Source organism: Rhinolophus ferrumequinum, chromosome 17, assembly GCF_004115265.2.
Source record: "Rhinolophus ferrumequinum isolate MPI-CBG mRhiFer1 chromosome 17, mRhiFer1_v1.p, whole genome shotgun sequence".
Classification (NCBI taxonomy): domain Eukaryota; kingdom Metazoa; phylum Chordata; class Mammalia; order Chiroptera; family Rhinolophidae; genus Rhinolophus; species Rhinolophus ferrumequinum.
Window position 1 is genome coordinate 31,170,234 of NC_046300.1, and position 21,792 is coordinate 31,192,025.

A 21,792-nucleotide genomic window follows, 5' to 3' on the forward strand; every position below is an offset into this window, starting at 1 on the left:
GCAGCCACTCCCCCCAGAGCTTTTAGTGCAATGAGACACTTCTCACCACCACATTCAGGGATTCCTTCCATTCTCACATCAAACCCAGACATCCTACAGGGCTGGCTGTAAATGCACCTTCTGCTTTCTTTTAGGGCTACCCTGGATCCAGAGGGGAGAAGGTTAGTACTTGTCTCTGCCGGCTTCCCAGAGCCTGGTCTGGGCTATCGGCTGCAGGGTCAGTGATGAGCAGAGGATGAGTCCAGGTCTCTCTTTAGTCACCAACCACAGTGAGCATTCCTAGATATTCCCCCATCTTTTATCAGTGGGCTGAGACAGAAATGAGGGGCCTCCTGAGGCAGAGCAAGTGGGTCAGGGAGGAGCCCGCAGGGAAGGTGGAGGCCCCTTCCATGGAGCAATTGAGCGATTGAAGCTTGTGGTGGGTGGGCAGTGAATGCAGTTTGCGTGGGGATGCTGGAGAAAGGTGGCAGATGTGTGTCTTTAGACCAGGCTTTCACCACGCGACCTTCTTATCTGTCAAAAACAAAACAAAACAAGAAACCCATCTGGAGCCTGGGAACAAATTTCCTTTGGATGGGAGAGGATCTGGGACCCAGAATTTTCTGTGAGTTGTCCTTTATTAAGGGAAGAGGTCTTTGGGGTCCAAATAGATGGTAGAATGCAAAGAATTCCTTCCCTGGCCAAGTCACTTCATCTCTGAGCTGTGTCTTCGCCTGTGAAATGAGGGTGGTAGCTTAGGGAACTTTCAGTTCCAATTTTCCCCCACAGTATTGACTCATTGACTCTCTCCTGTGGTTTCCTCTTAGGGATCCAGAGGTGAAAAGGGTGACTTGGGTCCCAAAGGAGAAAAGGTAATAGCCATTGCATAGAAGTAATAAACTACAATGGAAGTGGTGTCCCCTGCCCACCCCCATTTTATGGGCTGACTGACAGACTGATTGGCTGTCTGTCTGATTGACTGGCTCACTGCCTGGCTGGCTGGCCGGCTGGCTGGCTGACAGGGCTCTATCGTGAAAATCCTGATCAAGCTCTTCCATAGCCCTTTCAAGCATTATTTCAGAGGTGGTCACTATATTTTTTATTTTCTTCACAGGGTTTCCCGGGATTTCCTGGAATGTTGGGGCAGAAAGTAAGTACCTAGAAGTAGTAAAAATAGGCCTCAGTAACAAATTCGACCATCCAAGTACAACAGAAAGAGGTCTGCCTCTCTGTTCATCAGGCAGGGAAAGTAGGTGTCGCTATGGAAAGTTCCAAAGGGGAGCAAGTTGCTGAACCCACTGGTGAGAGGGTGGCAGGATGGTCTGAGACCTCCCTCCAGTTCCGGGGGGTGGGGGTGGGGGACAACCCACCTGGGAGGAAGGAGGTCCTTCTTTGCATTTCCTGCCTCTCGGAGGGCTGTGCTAAAGTTCAAAGACAGAAAGCTTTAGGACGAAGGACTCAGATCTGAGAATCGGTGGTCTAGGGCCCTGGACGAGGCGCAGGTATCTTTGGCTTAACGCCACTGCTCACTCCACCCAACTGGCACTCCTTCAAGGGTGGCATCTGTGCTACGGGAGACCTGCGAGTTATTTTAGCTGGGTGATGGCAAACATTTTTTATTTGATAGTTAAATTTTTTATTTAAACAGTTAAATATTTAGTGGGATTTCCTTCATATTTTGCTTGGGACAAGGCTTAGTAAAAAAGAGTTCATTCAGTTGGTTTAAAGAAAAAATATTCAGTGAATAAGAATAAAAGTGATGTGTGGATATGACAAAAACTGTGAAGGTGGTAGTTGACTGACAGACCTACTTTAAAAACTTCTTCTTAGGGTTCGGCTCTGGGGGGAAGAAACTAAAGAGAGAGAGAGTGCATAAATGGCCCCTGAAAGAGTGCACACTAATCTAACTCCCTAAGGCTGGGACTTCATGTCAAGGCATTGACATGGGAAAATGTTATTTTAACGTTGGCCTCAGAGCATGATGTTCTTCAAACATGCCAACGAGATGCTTTCTTAGAATTCTACACTTTTTTGCAAGTTCACCTTAAAGCTTTATTTTCCGAACTTGAATAAGCAATTTTTATCTGATATTCTCCAATCAGTAGAGCATATTTAAACAATTGGAATCATCTGACATTAGTTTATTATACTTTATTACTGCCTTAAGCTGTCAAAATCTCTGTTTCTGGTGGTTGGTTAAAAATAGATTAATTATAGAAGCAAATTAAAGGAAACATTACAAGAGAAAAAAAATTTTTATTTTAAAATATTTGGGCTGGGTTTTCCTAGCCACAGCGAACATCAAAGAATAATAAATTATTGTAAAATTAAATATGACAGCTTCTCTGGTCTCTGCTCCATTTACTAGACTTACCATCGAGAGTTCTCTTCCCCTTTCATGGCAGGCTGTTTTAAGACAGAGCTGATCTGATAACCGTAATTAGGTCTTAGGGAAATTAAATCAAGAAATTACTGCCTGCTTCCAGTTGATGAAGAGAAGGGCCACACTTCCTTCTGACAATCTTTTTTAAAAAAATTATGCTGTTTATGCTGCTGTTTTCTCTTAGCCAAACAAGACACCCCCTGAGCCCCTCTAAACCGCCAAAGAAAATTGTGTAAACATCTCCATGGCCACGTAGAATTGATCTATCCTCTCACACTCTGTCACTGCCTTGCATCCTGAACGACGTGGCAGGTTGGAAAGAAATCATAAGTTTAAGGACAATTCTTGGGAAGGCAAGATGTTGGTAGCTTGGGTCGGGGCAAATTCATTACATTGGCTGAGCTGACAGATAACTTCAGAGATTTCTGTTTGATCCTTACTGTATATTGGTGCTCCCCAGAACTTGCGATGTGTCATACCTCCTCTGACCATGTACAAAGCCATCTGGGTGTTTCTTGTTTACCTGAATGACTGAGGCAGCTCTTCATGGACACTGGTAGCTGACAAACAGAAACTCTCATGTTTGCTATTGCTAAATGTAGCTTATTGTTGATGCATTCTGGGCTGTAGAGGTATTACTGGAGGTGGGAGCGATGCCCTGTGGTTTCCTGATCCAAAGAAAGAGCAAGTGGGCCTGTGATCCTAGAAGAACATGGAAGGAAGGAGAGAAACTAAAATGGAGAAATAGATTTTACAAAAGGTTGGCCTTGAACTGTGGAATGCTGCAATTGGTGAATTTGGTTCCGGTAGTTCCAAAGAGGGCTTTTCAAGTAGGAATGTTGTTTATGTTGCTTTCCAGGCCTTTACAATAATTGTATGGATTGTTTGAACATATGTCCAGAGCATCTCTCACCACAAAGAGTTTTCATCTAAATCAAATGGACGTGAACTGGAATTCAAACCAGTTTTTACTCAAGAGTGGGGAAATATACAACCCTATGTAAACGTCATTACGTGAGCAGAAACTTCCCGAAGATGAGAGTTGTCAAAACTGTATCTTGTCGTTCAAAAACCCATAGAGTTGAGTTTGTGCTAAAAACAAAACGAACACAACATAAAATTTCAACTAAAAGAGAAAGCGTTTCCCCCCAACAGCTTGTAGTGTCACAGGCACACATATGACTGAAATACAGGAGCCTCCCTCCCCCTTTCGCCATTCTGGATGGTGATTTGGGACATCAAATGTGTTTGCCAGTAGCTGTCTCTCAAAGATAAAAAATCACCCACCCACAGTCACCTTCTCCTTTCCTTCCTCTTCCATGGAAAGCCTCTCTGCCTTTCACATGAACTCACATCACTTTTCCACTCTCCCAGAGCAGCCCATTTGGGAAAGATCTGGAATGCCCTTATGGCCAAGTAGACTGCCCTTATGGCCAGTGATTGGATTGACCTGTAGACATGTGCTTGTTCCACATGCCCTAACTCCTCTCTTACTTCTCTTTCTTCTTTCCAGGGTGAAATGGGTCCAAAGGGGGAGCCTGGGATAGCAGGACACCGGGGACCCACAGGAAGACCAGGAAAAAGAGGCAAGCAGGTAACGATCCCGGGGCTCACCACACCCCTGCAGTGAGACCTCCTCATCTGGGACTGTTGTGTTTCTGAAGCTCTCCATGCGATTCTAATGTGTAGCCAGGGTTCAGAACCATGGTAATACTATGAAGTCTATTCTGGTCTTTTCCAAGGGAACTTAGGAATGGCACAGGCTCCAACCTGGATAATTCAGATTCCATGATAACTTTTGAAGTCACAATATTCTGGTTCAATTTTCAAAGTTTTACAATGGGTGGCATGGCTGTGGCTTCACAATGCTGCCACAAATACCAATTTGCTAAAAACTAGACTCAGGTAAACGAAAAGAAAATGTTTTCCTCCCTCCCTTCTTTCCTTCCTTCCTTCCTCTCTTTCTTCCTTCCTTCCCTCCCTCCCTCTCTCCCTGTCTCCCTCCCTTCTTTCCTTCTTTCCTTCCTTCCCTCCCTCCTTCCTTCATTTATTTCTCTCTTTCATCATTTTCTCCCCTACTGCTGATTTCCACCCATAATTTTTTATACTGGGGTTCAAGAAGCCTGTTGACTTATGTCATCTAGTTCTTTACTTGGGCAGTGTTTGTTTTTCCTGGCGAGGGCTGAAGCCAACAAGGCTATTTCTTGACCCTGTTTAGAATGATTCAGTTGTAGTAATCTTAAAAATTACACCAGAACCATGTCTGGGAGCTCAGAAAAATTAGGAAAATGAGCTCATCCTTTCTACAAATGTCATAAACAACCCGAGTGTGCTCTGAACCATCAGTGCCTGTCTAGTCAGCAGTTACTTGAGTTGTTAGTTTTGGGAGCCTGGTACTTTCTTTTTGTCGTGAATTAATTCCTACCATAGTGTCTTGTATACCGAGTATTCATTGGGCCAGTGGTGCTAAGAGTTTCTGGAGGTTATTGTAAGTCAATCCAAATCCTAGAATCAGAAATCTAGAAGGGACTTCAGGAGATTAGAATTTCAGGGCAAGAAGGATTTTAGTGACCACCCAATGCAATTCCCTTCGTGTAGCCACAAGGAAACCGAGGGCCAGGAAAGTAGAGTAATCTGCCCAGGACTCTTCTACTAAGTCAGCTTCCAAGGCAGAGTTAGAACTTAGAGAGTTGAGACCAGCTTTTCCCCACATCACATCTTTTCTCATTATCTTCATGCTTCAGGACGTACCTACAGGTAGGCCCAGGAAAGCAGCTCTTGACTTTACTATACAAATCTTTATTTAATTCAGGAGACAGAACAACTTCCTTGAAAGGGATCACCAAACTTTGTGGCAATAAAGGGATAAAGAATGCTTTTCCTGGAAAGCTCTGTGCAGTGATTCCTGCTCATGGAGACAGGTCTTGCTTTGAGCAGATGACCAATACACTGAATATTCCATTCCTGCTGGTGTCAGCTTCATTGCATTTCCAGCTTCTTCAAGCTGTGGCACTTCCTGTGCTCATAGCCAGCTGATGTGGCTGTTAGAAAAACAAGTCTTAACTGTAGCTATATTAAGATGGTGTGACTTCCTTTGCCATTTTGGGACCCATCTTGGTTACCTCATGGAATGCTTCAGCTTAGACTAAGGTTTAAGACTCCCTCCATCAGAATGGAATTGGAAACAAACCCTCACCCCAGAGTCCCACATTAAGAGTTTAAGAACTCCTTGGACATTTCTAAGAGAGCTCTCAGGGCCCTGCTGACAAGGCAACAGGTTACATGTCACCATTGTGATTGGAAAGGAGAGCCCAGCACTGCTTCCCAGATTTGGGGAAGATTGGGTTTCATCAGGTACACAAGCCTGCCAAGGAACAAATGTAGGAAAGGGATCCAGGCCAAAGGTATCAGGCATTAGTCATTAGTGGGCAAAATCTTTGCTCTTGGCCCTCTGAGAGCGGGCAGCAAAGAGGACACCCAGGTAGAATGATTGTAGCTGCAGGTGTGACTCTCTTGAAGAAATCAGGACTTTTCTAACCATGTGAGAAAGATGAAACCAAGCCAGCTGCTCTGCCAATCAGCTTGTCCCACATAGCCCTTGGTTCTGTGCAAACTTTTTTTCACCTCTGAGACCTTTGTTAGCCTCATAGCAAACCCATGGGGGTGTATATTTACTTGCCTCATCTTGCTCAGGGTCTCATCACCAAGGTGAAAACCCAAATCTTTGACTTACAACTCAACAGAACTACTTTCTCTTTGTGTTTTCAGCTTCTTCCTCTTCCCTCATTTGATCTAGGGAAGGGAGGTGAACAAGATGGATTCCAGCTGGCAGGGAGCTTATATATCATGGGGACACATTGATGCAATGGCCACAAAATAATTGTACAGTTATGATCTAAGATAAATGCCATGTGTCTTTATCCTGAGAGCAACAGGTAGCCATTGGGTGAAAATAGCTCTTGTGAGAAAATAGAAATGTTCCTGATGAGCAGGCAGATGGCCTGAGTTGTAGGCCCAACTCTGCTGCCTTGATGCTAGGTGGCTTCTATTAATCCGAGCTCTTTTTTAAGCCTCTGTTTCCTCATCTGCCCAATGGGAGGAGTGGGCTGGATTGGTTCCTTTCAGCTGTCATGTGCCATGTTGCTAGGACAGAGCAAGAAGATGTCTGTACACTTGCAGCCATCACTATCTCAAATGTCACCTGCCCTGAGCTTTTTAGAAACTTGGTTGTCAAGGCCTCTGAGGCTACATCCTGCCTTGGGCTCTTGCTCCAAAAGGCAAAGTGGTCCCTGATTTAGAGATAAATGGGGAAGGAAGTTTGTCATGTCATGCTATCATAACAGGCTCTGCCTTTCTTTCCATCAGGGGCAGAAGGGAGATAGTGGAGTTATGGGCCCACCAGGCAAGCCTGGGCCTTCTGGTCAACCTGGCCGTCAGGGTCCTCCAGGGCCCCCAGGCCCTGCATCTGCAGGTAAGAGCTACACTGCTTCACTTGACCTACAGTGTCCCATGCCTTGCCAGCCTCCCACAGAGGGTACCAAGAGATGCCAGCAGAGGTCTGCCTTGGTTTTGAGTTAGAAACAACCCAGAGGGACTTCAATGTATTTATAATTTCTCCACAACTGGGCTCATTCAATTTTTACAAGAGAAAGATAAAAACATCATTCTGGCTTTGTTTTTAGCATCTTGGAGAACCAATAGAGGAGAGGGAAAAAATTACATTGGTGATGTCATTTTTACTTTAATTGAAAAATAACGCACATATTTTATCACCTGGCACCTTTTTAAAGAAAACGTTTCATGGCTCCAAGCAATTCTCTTAAACCTAGAAGTAAAGATGATATTGCAAATTTTTTATCATCTTACCCAGTATTATGAAAGAGTCCTTATGGATCTTTATTGAAGATAGGAATAAAAAGAAATCAAATCTACCATCGAAGAGAGCATAGGTACACTGTCAGCTCAAAGTAAAGCCTTTCATAGCACACTGTCTATATAAACACAGCATCTCTAGGCCCAAGAAGACTGTTTACTGAGTGTGCAAGATTCTTTGTCCTCAGTTATACAAAAGGAATCAAAATAATTTTGATTCCATTTTTTTTAGAAGAAAATGAAGGCATTTTAAAATTCCACAGTGCACTTCCTGCCCGCCCAACTCTGTTTATGGAAATATATTTGCAACCACCTCATGAGATGATCGAGAAATGTCATTATTTTGTTAGATTCTTTAAACCAAATTAAAGTTTTCTCTGAGACGCCAATCTGCCAGAATGCCAGGAAAATTCAATCGTAGGGGTTCTCTCCACTTTTTCAACTGCCACAAGAGTTGGGCCAAGATCCTCTGGAATTAAGGCAGAAAAACAGCAGGGGAGGGCTCTCTGGCCTTTTATCTGCCCTGTTGACCTCTGAAATGCCTGTCGTCCGAGGCCATGTGGTCCATGGGAGCCTGGTGCCTGCCATCCTCCTCATGTCGTGCGTAGGTATCAGGACACTTCCAAGGCTGCGATCCTGCCCCACGCCCATTCCTTCTGCGACCTTCCCTCCTCTACAGGATCCCTGGGGTCCCTGTTCTCTCTACTCAGGGGAGATCCCTCCTCTTCCAATCTCTAGCCCCCGTCCCTCCTCGCACTCCTCAGATACTGCCACCTTAGGGGCATTTCTCTTCTGAGAACAGAAGGCAGAAGTTTTCAAATAGTACGTGTTTTTAGCAAGGACAAAAAAGCACACAGTGTTTGCTATTTGCTTAAACAACTGGGAGAGCAAACATTAATTGGCATGTGAGTAAGTTATCTTGTCACAGCTATTTCTATTTTGTCAAGGGAACTAGATTTGAGATGCAGCCCAGGCTATGTGCCGGTGCCCATAATCTGTTCCCTTGAGTTGACTGGATGATCTGGGTGGAGGCCCTTCTAACTAGTCCTCGTCCTCTTGGTTCTGACATGCGTAACATTTTCTTCAAGCCCTGTGACCATGAGCTGCCAACCCTGCAGACCTGCCTGGCCTGAAGCCTGGGTTTTTCCTTTGCAAGGGACTCTCTTGGTCCTTGGGGTATTTAGGGGCTCGTAAAACTGAGGAATAGCTAGGGGATATGGCAAGGGTTGTGGAAACATAAGAAGGTCCTTAGCAAATTCAGACCTTAATGGTCTAACTGTGTACATTTATTTGTAAAGGCCAACCCTCATCTGAGTTGAATCCCCATTTCCTCCTTGGGCCTGGGGTGGGGTGAGAAGGGCAGGGCCTGGAGACCATCCGCAGCTTACTCAGACACCCAGTTTTATCTTATCGGTCTCTTGGCTTGCAACCCCATCCCGTTAGTCGGACCAGTATAGCCTTATTTTCTCTCTTTGGTCTTCCAGCTCCTTCTCCCTCAGCCGAGTGTGTTCACACCTCCTTCCCCTCTACCTTCCCATCCTCCGCCAGATTCCAGCCTTACTGGCCTACGCCCTCCAGCGAATGCCCTACTCCCTGCAGAGCTGGAGCACATTCCCACAGTCCCTCTGGGTCCACGTGGCCTAAAATGGTATTCCTGTCATCCTCTGGTCCACCCAACAAAATCCTCTGCTTCCTTCAAAGCCCTCTCTTCAGAAGAGCTTCCTTGATCCCTAACAGATGGGTCTCCGCCTGCTGGGACCCGAGTCACACATTGCCTCTCTGCTATGGCCCCTCCACTGGTAACTGTTTTCTGCAGATACGTTTCATTTTATTTCTAGATGGCAAGTCCTTGAGGCAGGGTCTGTGGCTGAGTCAGCTTTACATCCCCATGGCACCTGGCAGGTGGGATGGGCGGGGCTGGTCCCTGCAGGTGCTCACTGGGCTGCTTCGGCTCTCAGTCTGGCCCGTGTAATGCACAACAGGCGAGGAGGATGCTGGCTATCTCTTTGGACTGATGTCCCCTCCCTTTGATGTGCCCTCCTTTGAATCATTTCCTTTCTGGGGACCTCCCAGAGTGAGGAGGCTGAAGAAAATGGGGTAGTAATCCTGCTCTTTGGAAGAGATTTTTGGGGGTTAAGGAGAGAAGGGGAGGGAAGAGTTTAAAAGAGACCTCCCTGTACCTGGGACCAGTTGAATAATCATCAAGAGTTGCAATAGGCCCCCAAAACGATTCCTGAGACTACCTTGGAGAGTCTGATAAAAGTCCCACTGTCAGGGGAAAAAAAAAAGAAGTCGACCCAAGATTCTGTAACTACTTCCCAGGGTTCCAGAAACCCTGCCCCAAATCCATCTTGAGATATCTTCGGGCTCTGTGGACCACAGATTAAACTCTCCCAGATTAACCCAACCCTCCCTTTATAGATAAGATCTTTGAACCTCAGAGAGAAGTGACTTCTCCAAGGTCACAGAACTGAGTAGTGGCTGCCTGGTCCCAAATCAGTCTGTGACTCCTGGGTCCAAGACCTTCCCACTCAGCCCCTGTAGCCTCTGCAGGGGCCAAGTGGTTGCTGGGGGTGACAGCCCCTCTGCCTTCTCCCAGATTCCCCTCTCGAAATTCTCCCACCACAGCAGCCAATGGAGATGGGAAGTTCTCTGGGCAAAGATGGAGAGCGGGTCCTCTGGCTGCAGGGACGGTGGACAGGCCAGGCCCACTGGACCAGCTCCGAGAGGCCGAGGTGGGGAAGTTCGAGTTTCTGTGCCCTTCAGTGCAGCCTGGCAGAAAGCAGGCCCAGGCAACAGATGCCCTCCGACAGCTGGGAGGAAGCGGCAGGGAAATTGCAGTGGTGGCAGGAAGCAGGCTCCCTGCCACATCCTGTTGTCTTGTCTTATCGGGAGGCTACCTCTGGTGCTGGTGTCTAGTGCTGTGGGGTGAGATGGTGCTGGGGAGGTGGGGATGTTAGGAGCCTTTTATTACCCACGGTAGCGTAGGAGGGGCCGGGGGCGAGGGAGGGAGTAAAGGCAAAATGTCTTCAGGATGTAATTTGCAATAACCAAATTACGAATTTGACTGAGTCTTTCCTGCACCCAGACAAGGTATAAGTGAATCAGTGTGGTACCTGGGAATTGCCAGCTCCCTGAGAGCATCAATATTCTTGGCTGTCTGTCTTTTGAACGCATAGTGTTAAGTCAAACATGAATTCAAGTCTCGGCCACAGCACAAATTAGCTGGATAATGGCACAAACTCCTGGATCTCTCTGAGGCCATGGTTCTGGAGGACTTGTTGTGGTCACAGAGCCTGCTGGAAGGCTGCTCCGATGCCACTCGCGTGTCCTTTGTTACGGAGCAGTCCCACCTCCATTTCCCAGGTGCTTACTTGCCCAGAGTATTCTTGGGCTGGTGGAGTCTCTGTCTCTCTGGGCTCTGCTGAAAATATCAGAACACAAGGCTGGAGCTCCTCCCACAGGATCGTGTTCGTATTTCCTGTTAGAACAAAGAGCCAGCACTTGGTATAAGATGTTGGCAAGCCTCCGTTCCCCTCAGGCTGGCAGCATTCTGATCTTGGACATATCTGTCCACCGCCTCACACAGGCTCAGGGTGCACGGGTCTTCCCACTGGGAGCTCCTCCTCCAGCTGCAGCTGCTTCCCTGGCGTCCTAACCAGACCTCTTTCCGGCCTCATTTTATTTCTTGCCCTTCTGGGAATCTGCAAACTGTGCCCCCAGTTGCTGGCTGCCCTTGATATTTTACAGCCTGAAACCAATGACTGGCTGGTCTTCAGACTCCCCCTTATTTTCCCAAGAGAAGGGGTACTTACTTCATTTTTCCGTCCCCATCTTTTCTGGCTTCCAGTTGGATGGCTCTTGCTCTAGCACTTTTCTGCCAACCAGAGTAGGAGTTCTAGCCTTTCCTCAAGGCCTTTTCTTTCCAGTTAGCCTGCATTTATTCATTCAGTCATCAAACACATACTGTGCCCCTACTGTATGTCAAGTCCTGGTGAATGAAAACAGGCATCAACCCCGCCCTTGTGGAGCTTACAGCCCATGGAGCGGGGGTGGGAGGAGATCGGATAACCTCACAATATATAGGATCACAAACAGAGAAGGGCCTTGAAGTAAAGACATACAGAACTATGAAATCCTATCTGAGGAGAACATGGGGGAGTGTGAGGATTCAAAAAGGCTTCCCTGAGGAAGTGACGTTTGAACCCAGATCAGGAGTGAGCTGGGAGGCACCTGGGGAGGGCGGGGTGGAGAGTGACAGGGAGAACGATCAGGTGGGGGAAGGGCTTGTGCAGAAACCATATCCATACGCCAGCTGTTCTCAACCTGGGTACAGACTGGAATCATCTTGAGATTTTTTAAATGTTCAGTTGCCTGGGTTCTATTCTCAGCAGTCTTGATGGACTTGGTCGGGGGTGTGGCCTGGGTGGGTATCAGTGCCTTTAGAAATCAAGGTGAGAACCACTATCCTAGATAGTCTCCCACATGGCAGGGAATACATTTCCTGATCATGTCTTTTCAGGACACTCTTCTCTTAGTACCAGGGAGAGCAAGTGGGCTGAGCATTTTTGAATGTCCATTTTCTTCCAGAAGAAATCCAAGAAACACACACTCAGAACAATATAAAATGAATAAGAAACAATAACAGTTATCAGTCGGCAATTTGTTCATCTGCGAGAAGTTCCCTGTTGATAACGGTCTGCAGTAAGGAAATTCAGAGGTGGACAGTGACCTGCTTTGATTCAGCCTCTAAGTGTCACTATCAGGGCTCCAGGCCCCATCAGCCCCTGGTTTCTCCCTCGTATTAGCTTCTCTTCTCATCTTTGTTACTTCTCGTTTGCAGTATGGCTGTTGCAGCACCAGACGTCTTGTCGGTCTTCACGGCAGGAAGAAGGGGGAAGCTGTGTCTCCTCCCAGCTATGTTTCTCCCTCACCAGGATAGACTTTCCCAGACGCCCACCCTTCTCCCACCGCAGACCTTGTATTGGCCCACACTGTGGCACAGGGTCACCTCCAGATGCAGTGGAGTCTGGGAAGTCGAATGCCTGTCTGTCTGTCTAGTTTCTAAAGGATAGAGAGAGGAAAGGGAGAAAGAGGGTTTGGGAAAGGTGTTGCCACTCTCAGCATGGTTGAGGGACGCACCGAGACTAGCACTTCCTCCACATCTTGGATCAAAAGCATCTCTTTGCACCTCTCCCCCAGGCCTGTCCGGAAATACTGTGGACTTAAGCTTCCTTCTGTTGCGGTTGCTCACATCTCCCTGGGCTGTTTGGTTTTCTCTTCCTTGGCTCTAGTAACACAGCAGTCTGTTGCTTCCTAGGACAACTTGTAATGGGACCCAAAGGGGAAAGAGGATTTCCCGGGCCTCCAGGAAGATGTCTTTGTGGAACCCCCATGAATGTGAATAACCCTTCTTACGGGGAATCTGCGTATGGGCCCAGCTCCCTGCGAGTTCCTGCGGTAAGATTCTTCCGGGCGGGATCCGGGGCATTATCCATCAGGACCTCTCATCTGATCTTCTCGGGCTTTGGGATAGAAATCTTGTTTTGTATGCATATATGTGCTTATGTGTGTATGGAGGTGTATATATATATATATGTATTAGTAAAACGTATTTCTACCATTTATTGGGTACATACTTATAAGACATTGGAAAATAAGGGGGAAAAATCAAAAGAAGAAACCCAAATTGTCCATGTGATTGTGGGTCCATTTCGGAGTGTTACTTTTGTCTTTTTAAAAAAACAAACAAACAAACAAACAAACACACATTTCAAATAAATACAAAAGCAAAACAACGAGTGTAATGGACCTCCACGTACCCTGTACCCAAATTCAGTAATTATCAACTCAGGCCAATCTTGTTTCCTCTTTATGCCTACTTACTACTTCCCAACCTGCTTTGGATTATTTTGAAGTAAAGCCTGGTCATCAATTTATCATAAACTTCATTTGAATCGATGCATAATCATCCATCCATCCTGAGGTTGTACTGCGATTTATTTAACCAGTGCCCTCTGGTTGGGTATTTATAGGGTGTTCCCCAGCTTTGCACTAATATAGATAGCACCGTAACAACCATCTCCGAGTATAAGAATTTTGTTAACAATCGTTTCTAGATGTTGAATTACTTGCTTAGATGACATCACCTTTTTTACTGAAGTCTTGGGAACATGTTAAATGTTTAAGAATTTTAAATTACGGGCGTATTTTTACCACAAATTCAGACATTAGGAACTGGATGGAAAAGATGCGGAAATCAAGACGTTCCTGCCCATGTTAGGAGGAACACACAAACCCCGCTTCCCATTGTTAACCAGCCCAAGGATAGCGAGTCTGTGTCCACCTCCAGCGTCCCCCCCACCCCCTGCCGAAGTGTTTTTGGGAAGCCTCACCAGTGTGTTTGTTCTCTGGCAGATTTTTGTGGTCAACAACCAGGAGGAGCTTGACAGGCTGAGCACCCAAAATGCCATTGCCTTCCGCAGAGACCAGAGATCTCTGTATTTCAAGGACAGCCTTGGCTGGCTCCCCATCCAGGTACTTGGAGGCGGGCACTCAGGACATGCTCCACCCAGGAAAGGGAGCACATCGTTAGAGGTAGGGAAAGCCAACAGTGAGATCCAGGGCAGAGCTTATGGCAGTCTGTTTCTGTAGAAGGCCTGAGCACCCTCCTTTGAGCTGTTTCTGAGCCACTCTCCATGCCCTGCTCCCCAAATAGAAGCTCTTCTCTGAGCCTAGGACCCAGACGGTCTCACATCCCTGTGCTGCCAGGCTACCAGCTCGATCTGGCCCAGCCTTCCTGCCAACTGCAGAGCTTCGGGCCACGGGAAAGGAGCGCCTTTCCCACTCGGGAAGAAGCCGGGGGCTGCCCCCTGGCAGTGCCCCATTGGACCCAGAGCCTCTGTCCCCCATGTAACTATGGTGTGTTTCTCTGGCCAGCTGACTCCTTTCTATCCCGTGGACTACACCGCAGACCACCGCGGCTCCTGTGGGGATGGGGTCCTGCAGCCCGGGGAGGAGTGTGACGACGGGAACAATGACGGGGGTGACGACTGCATCAGTGAGTGGGGCCCAGCTTAGGAGGGCCTGAAGCTTGAACTGCCATTGGGATGGGGTGGGGGGGGTCAGGGCAAGCCCTGGACACCAGCCGTGGTGGTTTGGGGCAATTCTAGAGCCAGAGGGGGTATACACGGGACATTGTGGGGCCGACCCTCCCCATTCAGGCCCAATGTTAAGTTCAACCGCCATCCAGGTATGTCAGGGGCTTGGTGTCAAAGCTCTTGCCCCCAGAGAAGCCACCAGGCCCTCCTTGTTTCCTGAATCCTGCTTCTTGGCAAAACCCATATTCCTATCCACATTCTTTGTCAAAAGATAAGTGTTATGCAGGAGTGAAAGGCAAAAGGGAGAAGCCAAGAATTTGAATCAGGACTCACTTTTACCAGACTGAGCCCTAGTAACGAAGCCCGTTTTAGGGGCAGTGGGCTGGCCAGAGCCGCCTGCAGGCCCACAGGATGCTACCAAGATGGGCAGCAGCCTAGCATGAGACGGTTTGCTCCGCCTTTTATTTAAAAAAATCAAATGACAAAAGCAGAAGATGAGGTGGAAAGCGTGGACTTTAGAGTTCAAATGTGGGCACTGAGAACCGGCAACTCAGCCTCAGCTCAGAGAGGAGCCTACTCGGCAAGGTACAGCTCCAAGCCTCACTTCCCAACTGAAAAGTAGATATGACACTACTGAGTGCTCAAATCTTGAGCGATTCTGTGAACTAACGTGGGCGTTGGATTGTCTGGGTATAGTGAGGGTTCAACATCCCTTCACTGAATTGTTTCTGAGCCCCTGCTACGAGGAGCCAGGCTCCACTCAGGACTGGGATGTGTAGCTGCGAAGTCGAGTCGCTTGTCTGCAAGAAGCTCAAGGGAAGGGTGACAGTGCGGTGAGGAAGGCATGCACAGGGGTGGGTGTGGGGCGTGCGAAGCTGCTGATTCGCCCTCAGTGTAGCTGCGTTTCCTGTGAAAGTTCCTGGGATGGGGATCCCCAGGATGCTGGCCTTGCCTGGAGTCCCTTCTGTCCCTGCTGCAGGAAGGAACTAATGGGATCTGAAAGCCCTGTGAAAATGAGGCCCTCATATTCCTAGGCCCTCCCCTGGTATGAGAATACAGCCCCACTGAAGATCATCTGGCTCCCCAGGGACACAGAATTCTCTGGAAGCTCTTTGTAAACAGACAAGAGTCACCATGGCTATAGCTCGTGCCTAATGTTCACAGTGTCCCGATCCTCACCTCATGGGAACCCACAGTGGTCCTGTGGGAGGGGAGGTGGGGTCCATGGCCCAGGTCGGACATAAGGACATCGCGGATCCGAGAGGCCAGTGGCTGCTCTTGGCTCTCGGCTCTCAGCTGGAGCCTGGGGCTCCTTATTCTCCAGTGTGGGATTCGGGGGCCTGGGGGGCAGTGCCTGGAGGCGTGTGAAGCTTTACAGAGGTCCGTTTAAAGAGTGCCTGCTCTGGGTGGATCCTTCAGGTCAGTTTGACCAGATAGAGTCTTAGTAGCAAAAGCCCTTTGAAGTGAGTGGGGCCCAGCCCAGGCTGACGAGCCTGTCCTACCCTTGCTCCTTCTCAGGGCTGCACTTCCTGTCCCCTCAGGCTGTCACCGGGCATACTGTGGAGACGGCCACCGGCACAAGGGCGTGGAGGACTGTGACGGCTCTGACTTTGGCCAGCTGACGTGCGAGACCTATCTCCCCGGGTAGGGATGGCCTCACGTGCTGTTATGACCCCCACCCTCACCACCACCCCCCGTCACCCTCCATCCCCTCTCTCCTTTCCTTCCCAAATAATTTTGAGTGCCTCTTATATTCCTGGTACTTTCCAGAAACTGAGGTATGGTAACCAATAACACAACACATGGTCCCTGCTCACCCAGGGGAGACAGGCAATAAACACGTAACGTGTGCCTTCCCAGAGCAGCCTGCACGCCACCGAACACAAGCTGGGGACACAGCCGCCAGCTCCATCCTGGGCCCCGAGGGATCAGCAGTTTCTGAGCTCAGCTGTTGCCCGTCCAGCTGAGGACGGGCAGCTCCCATCCCCAGTGGCTGCCATGACCACATCTGCCTTCTGGGCTGTGGGCCTGGGAGGGAAGTCCAGGGGAGGGTGGATGTATCAGGGCATTTGAAAGAGTCTAAGCATCTGTGTAACCTGAATTCTCTGGAACAGCCCTCTACCCCTGGGCAGGCCTGTGGGTACAAGTGAGCCCACACCAGTTTTAATATCTAATTTTGCTGGCTTGCGGCTCCTTCCAGAAAACTCCAGGAACTTAGTATTCCCTTCAACGACTCCTGTAGTTATTTCTGAGACTTCAGTGGGGGTTCACATTGCTCAGCATAAGTATTCTAATGTTCTGGCCTCTACGTTGACATCTCCCAATTGAAGGCTACTGGCCCTGTGAGGCACCGATTCCATGCCCAAGAATATGGCCTCCTAGACTTCTTTCAAGGTGTAAAATGATGCCACATTCCCACTAATCCTCACAGAACCAGAGTTGTATAGCGCTCTAGGGAAAATGGGGAGGCCAGCCCTCCCCCCTAGTCCACGTCTTGCTTCTGCCTTGGCTCCAGAGTGGATCGCTGGCCCTTCACCCCTCCAGAGTCCCTCAGGAGTCCAATCTCTCCAGCCTTTGCTTCCAGCCCTGTTCTCCCTCTGGTAGGCTTGGACCCAGGCCCTCGGCACCAGGCCTGTCTATTGCTTCCTCGCTTTCTCCTCGGGTGGGGGGCGCCTTTTTGACACCCACTTCCCAAATGCATATCAATGTATCAAAGCAGGCCAGGGGGCATACAGACTTGCCGTCATCCCAAGACGCCAAGCATGTTGGGCTGAGCCAGGCCCAGTGCACCTATGTGCCCCCTCCCTGAGGTAAGGAGGGCTCTGAACAGGGGTCTGCCAGAGAGCTGGGGGGAGGTCTGAGCTGCTTGACCGCTCCGTGGAGACGACAGTGTTTGCAATCACTCAGGGAGTACCGGATCGCACTGAGCCCAGGGCTTGCCCGCTGGCTCACTGTGGTTATTCTCCTAAACTCTAGACGCCTCGGGGATGCTTGTGAACATGAGTAGAACGCGTGACACACTGTTTGGGGATTAGTACTTGGGCTTACGGAGCGATAGACTGTGCTGTCCAATATGGTAGCCCTTGGCCACAGATGGCTACTTAAATGTAAATTAATTAAAATTAAATAAAATTTAAAATCGAATTCTTCAGTTAACACTAATCTTATTTCAAGAGCTCAGTAGCCACATGTGGCCAGTGGCTGCCATAGTGGACTGCACAGCAATAGACATTGGCATCAGTACAGTATGATCGAATGGCCAGAGCTGGAAGTAGTTCAGGCCTTGAGAGGGGGTAATTCTCGCGGAGATGCTGTGTTAAGAGCAAGGTTACCAACCTCTTCCACCCAGATCCCTTCGCTGGGCTCAAGCGGAAAAGCCCCAGAGGCTTAGATCAACTTGCCCAAGTCTCTCACCCCAGAGAATGACCACAGTCTCTGTAGAACCCTTGGCTCATAGTGAGGTGGCAGCACTGGCTGCTGTTTGATGAGATTCGACCAAAAGCCTTTTGGAATATGGCTTTGTCTTGAATGCTCAGCAGGAGCTCTCCTGCCCACTGCCCGGTGTCCACCCTGACTCGTGTCTGCCTCCTCAGGTCGTATGGGGACTTGCAGTGCACCCCATACTGCTACATTGACTCCACGCCCTGCCGCTACTTCACCTGAGGCTTCCAGGAGGCGGAGGCCTGCGTCCCACGTACCTGCAGCAGCTTCTCCGCCCTCATTAAGCTGACCTCGCACCGTCCTGGTCCAGTTCCATCTGGAAGTTTCCATCTGCAACAAAAACACACACAAACTCTTGCTGCTAAGATGTGCTTTTAACTCAGTCCGACTGGAGGAACTTAGGACCAGCCTGTCTTAATTCAAAGTACTGGAAAACCTCCACATGCCCAGCCTGGAGACTGTGTGTGACCCACCGCTCCCTTTGGGCCAGTAGCGACCTACAGTGCCTGTTCTCTTCCCGTGTGTTGCCCACGCAGGCTGCAGAATGGCTTAGCACTGTTAGACACACATAGACCTGTGGGCTGTTTGTTCTCATCCTGTTGGGGGCATCTGGGGTACAGGCCTCTTGGCCCCTCAACCTCTGGAAACATGGGTGTTCTTACCTGAACAGCTGGCCGCTGTGTCTGTGAACCACACCGCAGGGAAGGGGACCCAGCTCTGGACCTGCTGAAGGACCTCGCAACTGGCCACAGCCCAGCACAGCCTCATGTGGATGTCCCCCAACAAGAGACCCAACTGTGAAGAAGTACTGAGAAAGCCACCAAACCCTCACTCTGCCTTGGTAGAGGGCAGAGGCCCAGTTGGGGTGCCTGCCACGCGGATGAATGCAGAGCAGAGGCCTTCTGCCGCGTGATGTTTCCCAAAGGGGCAGCTCCTGTGGTTTCGCCATCCCAGGTACTGTCTTGCCCTTGTGGCTCCCTGCACTGTGACCTCTGCCTCCCAAATGCCCCTCATGTGCATTTCTTGTTCAGGAGATTTGTTGGCAAAGGGTGAGCAGAGTCCACGCCGGGGCAGGCTGTCGGTGTCTCCTCAGTCCTGAGGAGAACCTTGCCCTGAGTGTGCCATCTGGGACCCCACCACTTCTGGCAGAGACGGTTTCTGTCCTGAGCTCCAGCTCCTGGCTGCCTGCTGTCTCCTACAAGGGCCCTGTGACCTCCCTCTGTGTCTCTGTACTGAGTAGCCTGGTCCTCGTGTCTGTGTGCCCGAGTCCCCACGTGTCTACAGGATCCTTGTCCTGCACGTCTGTGAGCTGCCTTTCATCGCCATCTTTCCTGAGTGGGACTTGGCTTTGTTTCCAAAAGATGTCTTCCCCACAGCAGGCCTCACATGGGGTGGAGGGACACTCCTGGGCTTTTTTACAAAGCTATTTCATGTGGCTAAGTCTTGGGGACTCAGTAGACGGAAGCTTCTGGCCTCTAGTGGATGGGGTCAGCCCGAAGGTGGTTCTTCAGAGGTGGGCACATTGTTCAGGCTGGTTTCCTCAGCCTCTACTGCAAGTGCTGGGGTGATGCTGCTCCCATGGAAAGCCACCGCCTTCACCCTGGGATCTCCGGGTGGGAAATCAAGAAATAAAGGCAGTTCTTTTCCCCTGCTGTGGCTCCCTCTTCCCTGGGGATTTGGGGCCAGTGTCCAGCATTGCTGAATGGAATGAGGAGTCTGAATTCAAGTCTTCTTCCCAGCGCTGCAGAGGATTCTAGAATTTGGATGCAGTCCCACTCCCTCGGGGACAAGGGAGGAAACTGAAGTTCAGAGACGTGGAGGGATTTGCCCGAGGTCACAAAACCCAGTCTTGCTCACCCAGGCCCACCCCAGCCTTGTATGAGGTTGGTGCAAAAGTCATTGCGGTGTTTGCAATCATTTTTAACCTTTCAACCGCAATGACTTTTGCAGCAACCTAATCTTACGGTGTGGTTTAGGACCGGTTGGATATCCAGTACTGCCGTGGGCCTTGCTGCGAGGATGGCTGTCCTGGTCTCACACGTTGGAGGATATTAATCGTTTAATTATCCGACATAATTTGCTTAACTTCTCTGAGTCTCTGTTTTCTCATCAATAGACTGAGAATGCTAGTACCTCATCTCAGGGTTGTGTTGAATTTTAGTGATCATATGGTTACATTTTCTGACACCTAGAAACTGTTTAGGAAGTGTTGGATTTTATCTGTGTCATTATTATTTAGTGGCTTAGGCCGAATCAATGACATCTTTGGGGACCTGGGGTATTTTTCTTCCCTCTTTGAGGCTGGTTACATGAGTTCACTTTTGACAGCAGGTCAGCGCACAGTCTTTACTGACGAGCAGTGAAAACGAGCAGTGGTTCTCAAACTCTGCTGCCCAGGAGCCCATTTGGTGAATACCACAGGGTGAACCTGTAGACCACCACCATCAGGTTTCCTGACTGGTAGTGGGGAGAGCAAACACCAGACGAGCAATGGGGTGCCTCATCAAAGCAAGAAAGATAAGATGACGATAGGCTTTGGGCGGGGGTGGGGGTGGGGGCGGAGAGGAAGTAGAACGCAGAAGCAGCCAAGTTGGGACAGGCAGAGCAACGCAGAACGCAGGCCGTGTAGAAAGGGGTCCACATCAAGCCTGGACTGGGAAGTGGGCGCAGGTCCTAATTCCCGAAAAAACTACAGAGTTCAGAAAAACCATGGAATGTTGTGCCTGAACACCCATCAGAAGTCCTGTATCTAGGGTGGAGATGGAAACTGCTTCTCTGAGTGAAAGTGACTCACGCGGCTCAGGTCTTCCAGGCAAGAGTGAAAGGTTCTGTTCTTACTGATGAGCTTGCAAACTGCAAAGTTTTGACAGCCCATGCTGTTAGTCACCAAGTTTGGCAGTGATGTTTGTTCTGGTGGCAGGAGTAACAGAGGGAGGCTGGGGCTGTCATTGGAAAGCTAACAGTAGTCACTCAAATAATGGAGTGATCATGAGCAGCGGTGACCTTGGGAGAAAGATGGCTTCCTGTTCACTTGGAGGCTTTATTAGCATCTGCTCCAGCAGTCTGAGGAATGGCCGGCCCCAGGGCTGACTCGTACTCTGTCTGTCTGGACTGGTTTATTTTCACTCTTTCACTAGTAACGGGCCCAAGCTCTGCTCAGCTGATCCAAGGATCCACCTGTTGCTAAGGTTCTCCGGGCCAGCCCAGAAGCTCCTACCCGAACCAGGGAAGTGCGGGGATGCGGTTTGGCCCTAGGACTCTTCTCTACCCTCCTGCAAAGCTGTTTGAGTGACAGATTTGTAAGCAAAGTAAGGTCTTTGAAGGAAGCTTGGTAACTAGTACATACTTAGAAACCAATCTTTGGGAAGATGGTAGTTTCTGAGCATCTTGGGACACGCAGCAGTCATCATCACTATAACAGAGGCATGGAGGGCACATATGGGTCAAATTGCTTGAGTCTCCAAACCTCCTCATTAATATGCCAACCTATGGCCCAGAGACTGTTTTACTTGAGTTGTCTGCCCCATCCCTCCCCTGTAGTGGAGTAAACCCATTTACATTTACAATGGATCTCAGCTCTTCCATTTGTGAGGTCACAGTGAGCTCACAGGTCAAGGACCTTGGCGAGTCACCAAAGAGATTACTCCACTTAAGTAACCCACAATTAACCCTCAGAAGCTCCAGGAGTGCCGTCTATTCTCCCTCATCTTCATCGGCAACCATTCTCACAGGGTGGTACATCACACAGGAGTAATGGGTGAAGGACCCCCCACCACACCTCATCCAACCCCCCTGAGAAATAGAGAAAAAAAACCTCACGATGCCTTTACCAGAGGGGCTTTCTCTCTGGGGGTTCACCTGAGTTATTTTCAGCCCCAGACAGTTGACTTTTAGAGTCAGACAAGTCTACAAGAAATAACCTTATGAAAGGAAGAAATTGACTATTGTCCCTGCTCTCAGTTCCCCCTTACCCCACTCCCTTTATAGAAACTTAAGTAAAACAGTCACTGGGCCATA

The 21,792-nt window shown here is 49.1% G+C and overlaps 1 protein-coding gene across 2 annotated transcripts in view; it reads left to right on the forward strand.

The window, feature by feature from the left end:
- Positions 1-19,417, forward strand: part of COLQ (collagen like tail subunit of asymmetric acetylcholinesterase) — a 50,118-nt gene extending 30,701 nt beyond the window's left edge. For both annotated transcript variants that reach the window (XM_033132977.1, XM_033132978.1), the window contains exons 8-17: positions 135-161; positions 807-851; positions 1,094-1,129; positions 3,876-3,956; positions 6,728-6,833; positions 12,555-12,694; positions 13,652-13,771; positions 14,174-14,294; positions 15,876-15,978; positions 17,928-19,417. In XM_033132977.1, coding sequence (XP_032988868.1) covers positions 135-161; positions 807-851; positions 1,094-1,129; positions 3,876-3,956; positions 6,728-6,833; positions 12,555-12,694; positions 13,652-13,771; positions 14,174-14,294; positions 15,876-15,978; positions 17,928-17,997 — 849 coding nt within the window. In that variant the 3' untranslated portion in view covers positions 17,998-19,417. The remainder of the gene's footprint in view (positions 1-134; positions 162-806; positions 852-1,093; positions 1,130-3,875; positions 3,957-6,727; positions 6,834-12,554; positions 12,695-13,651; positions 13,772-14,173; positions 14,295-15,875; positions 15,979-17,927) is intronic.
- The last annotated feature ends 2,375 nt before the right edge of the window (positions 19,418-21,792 follow it).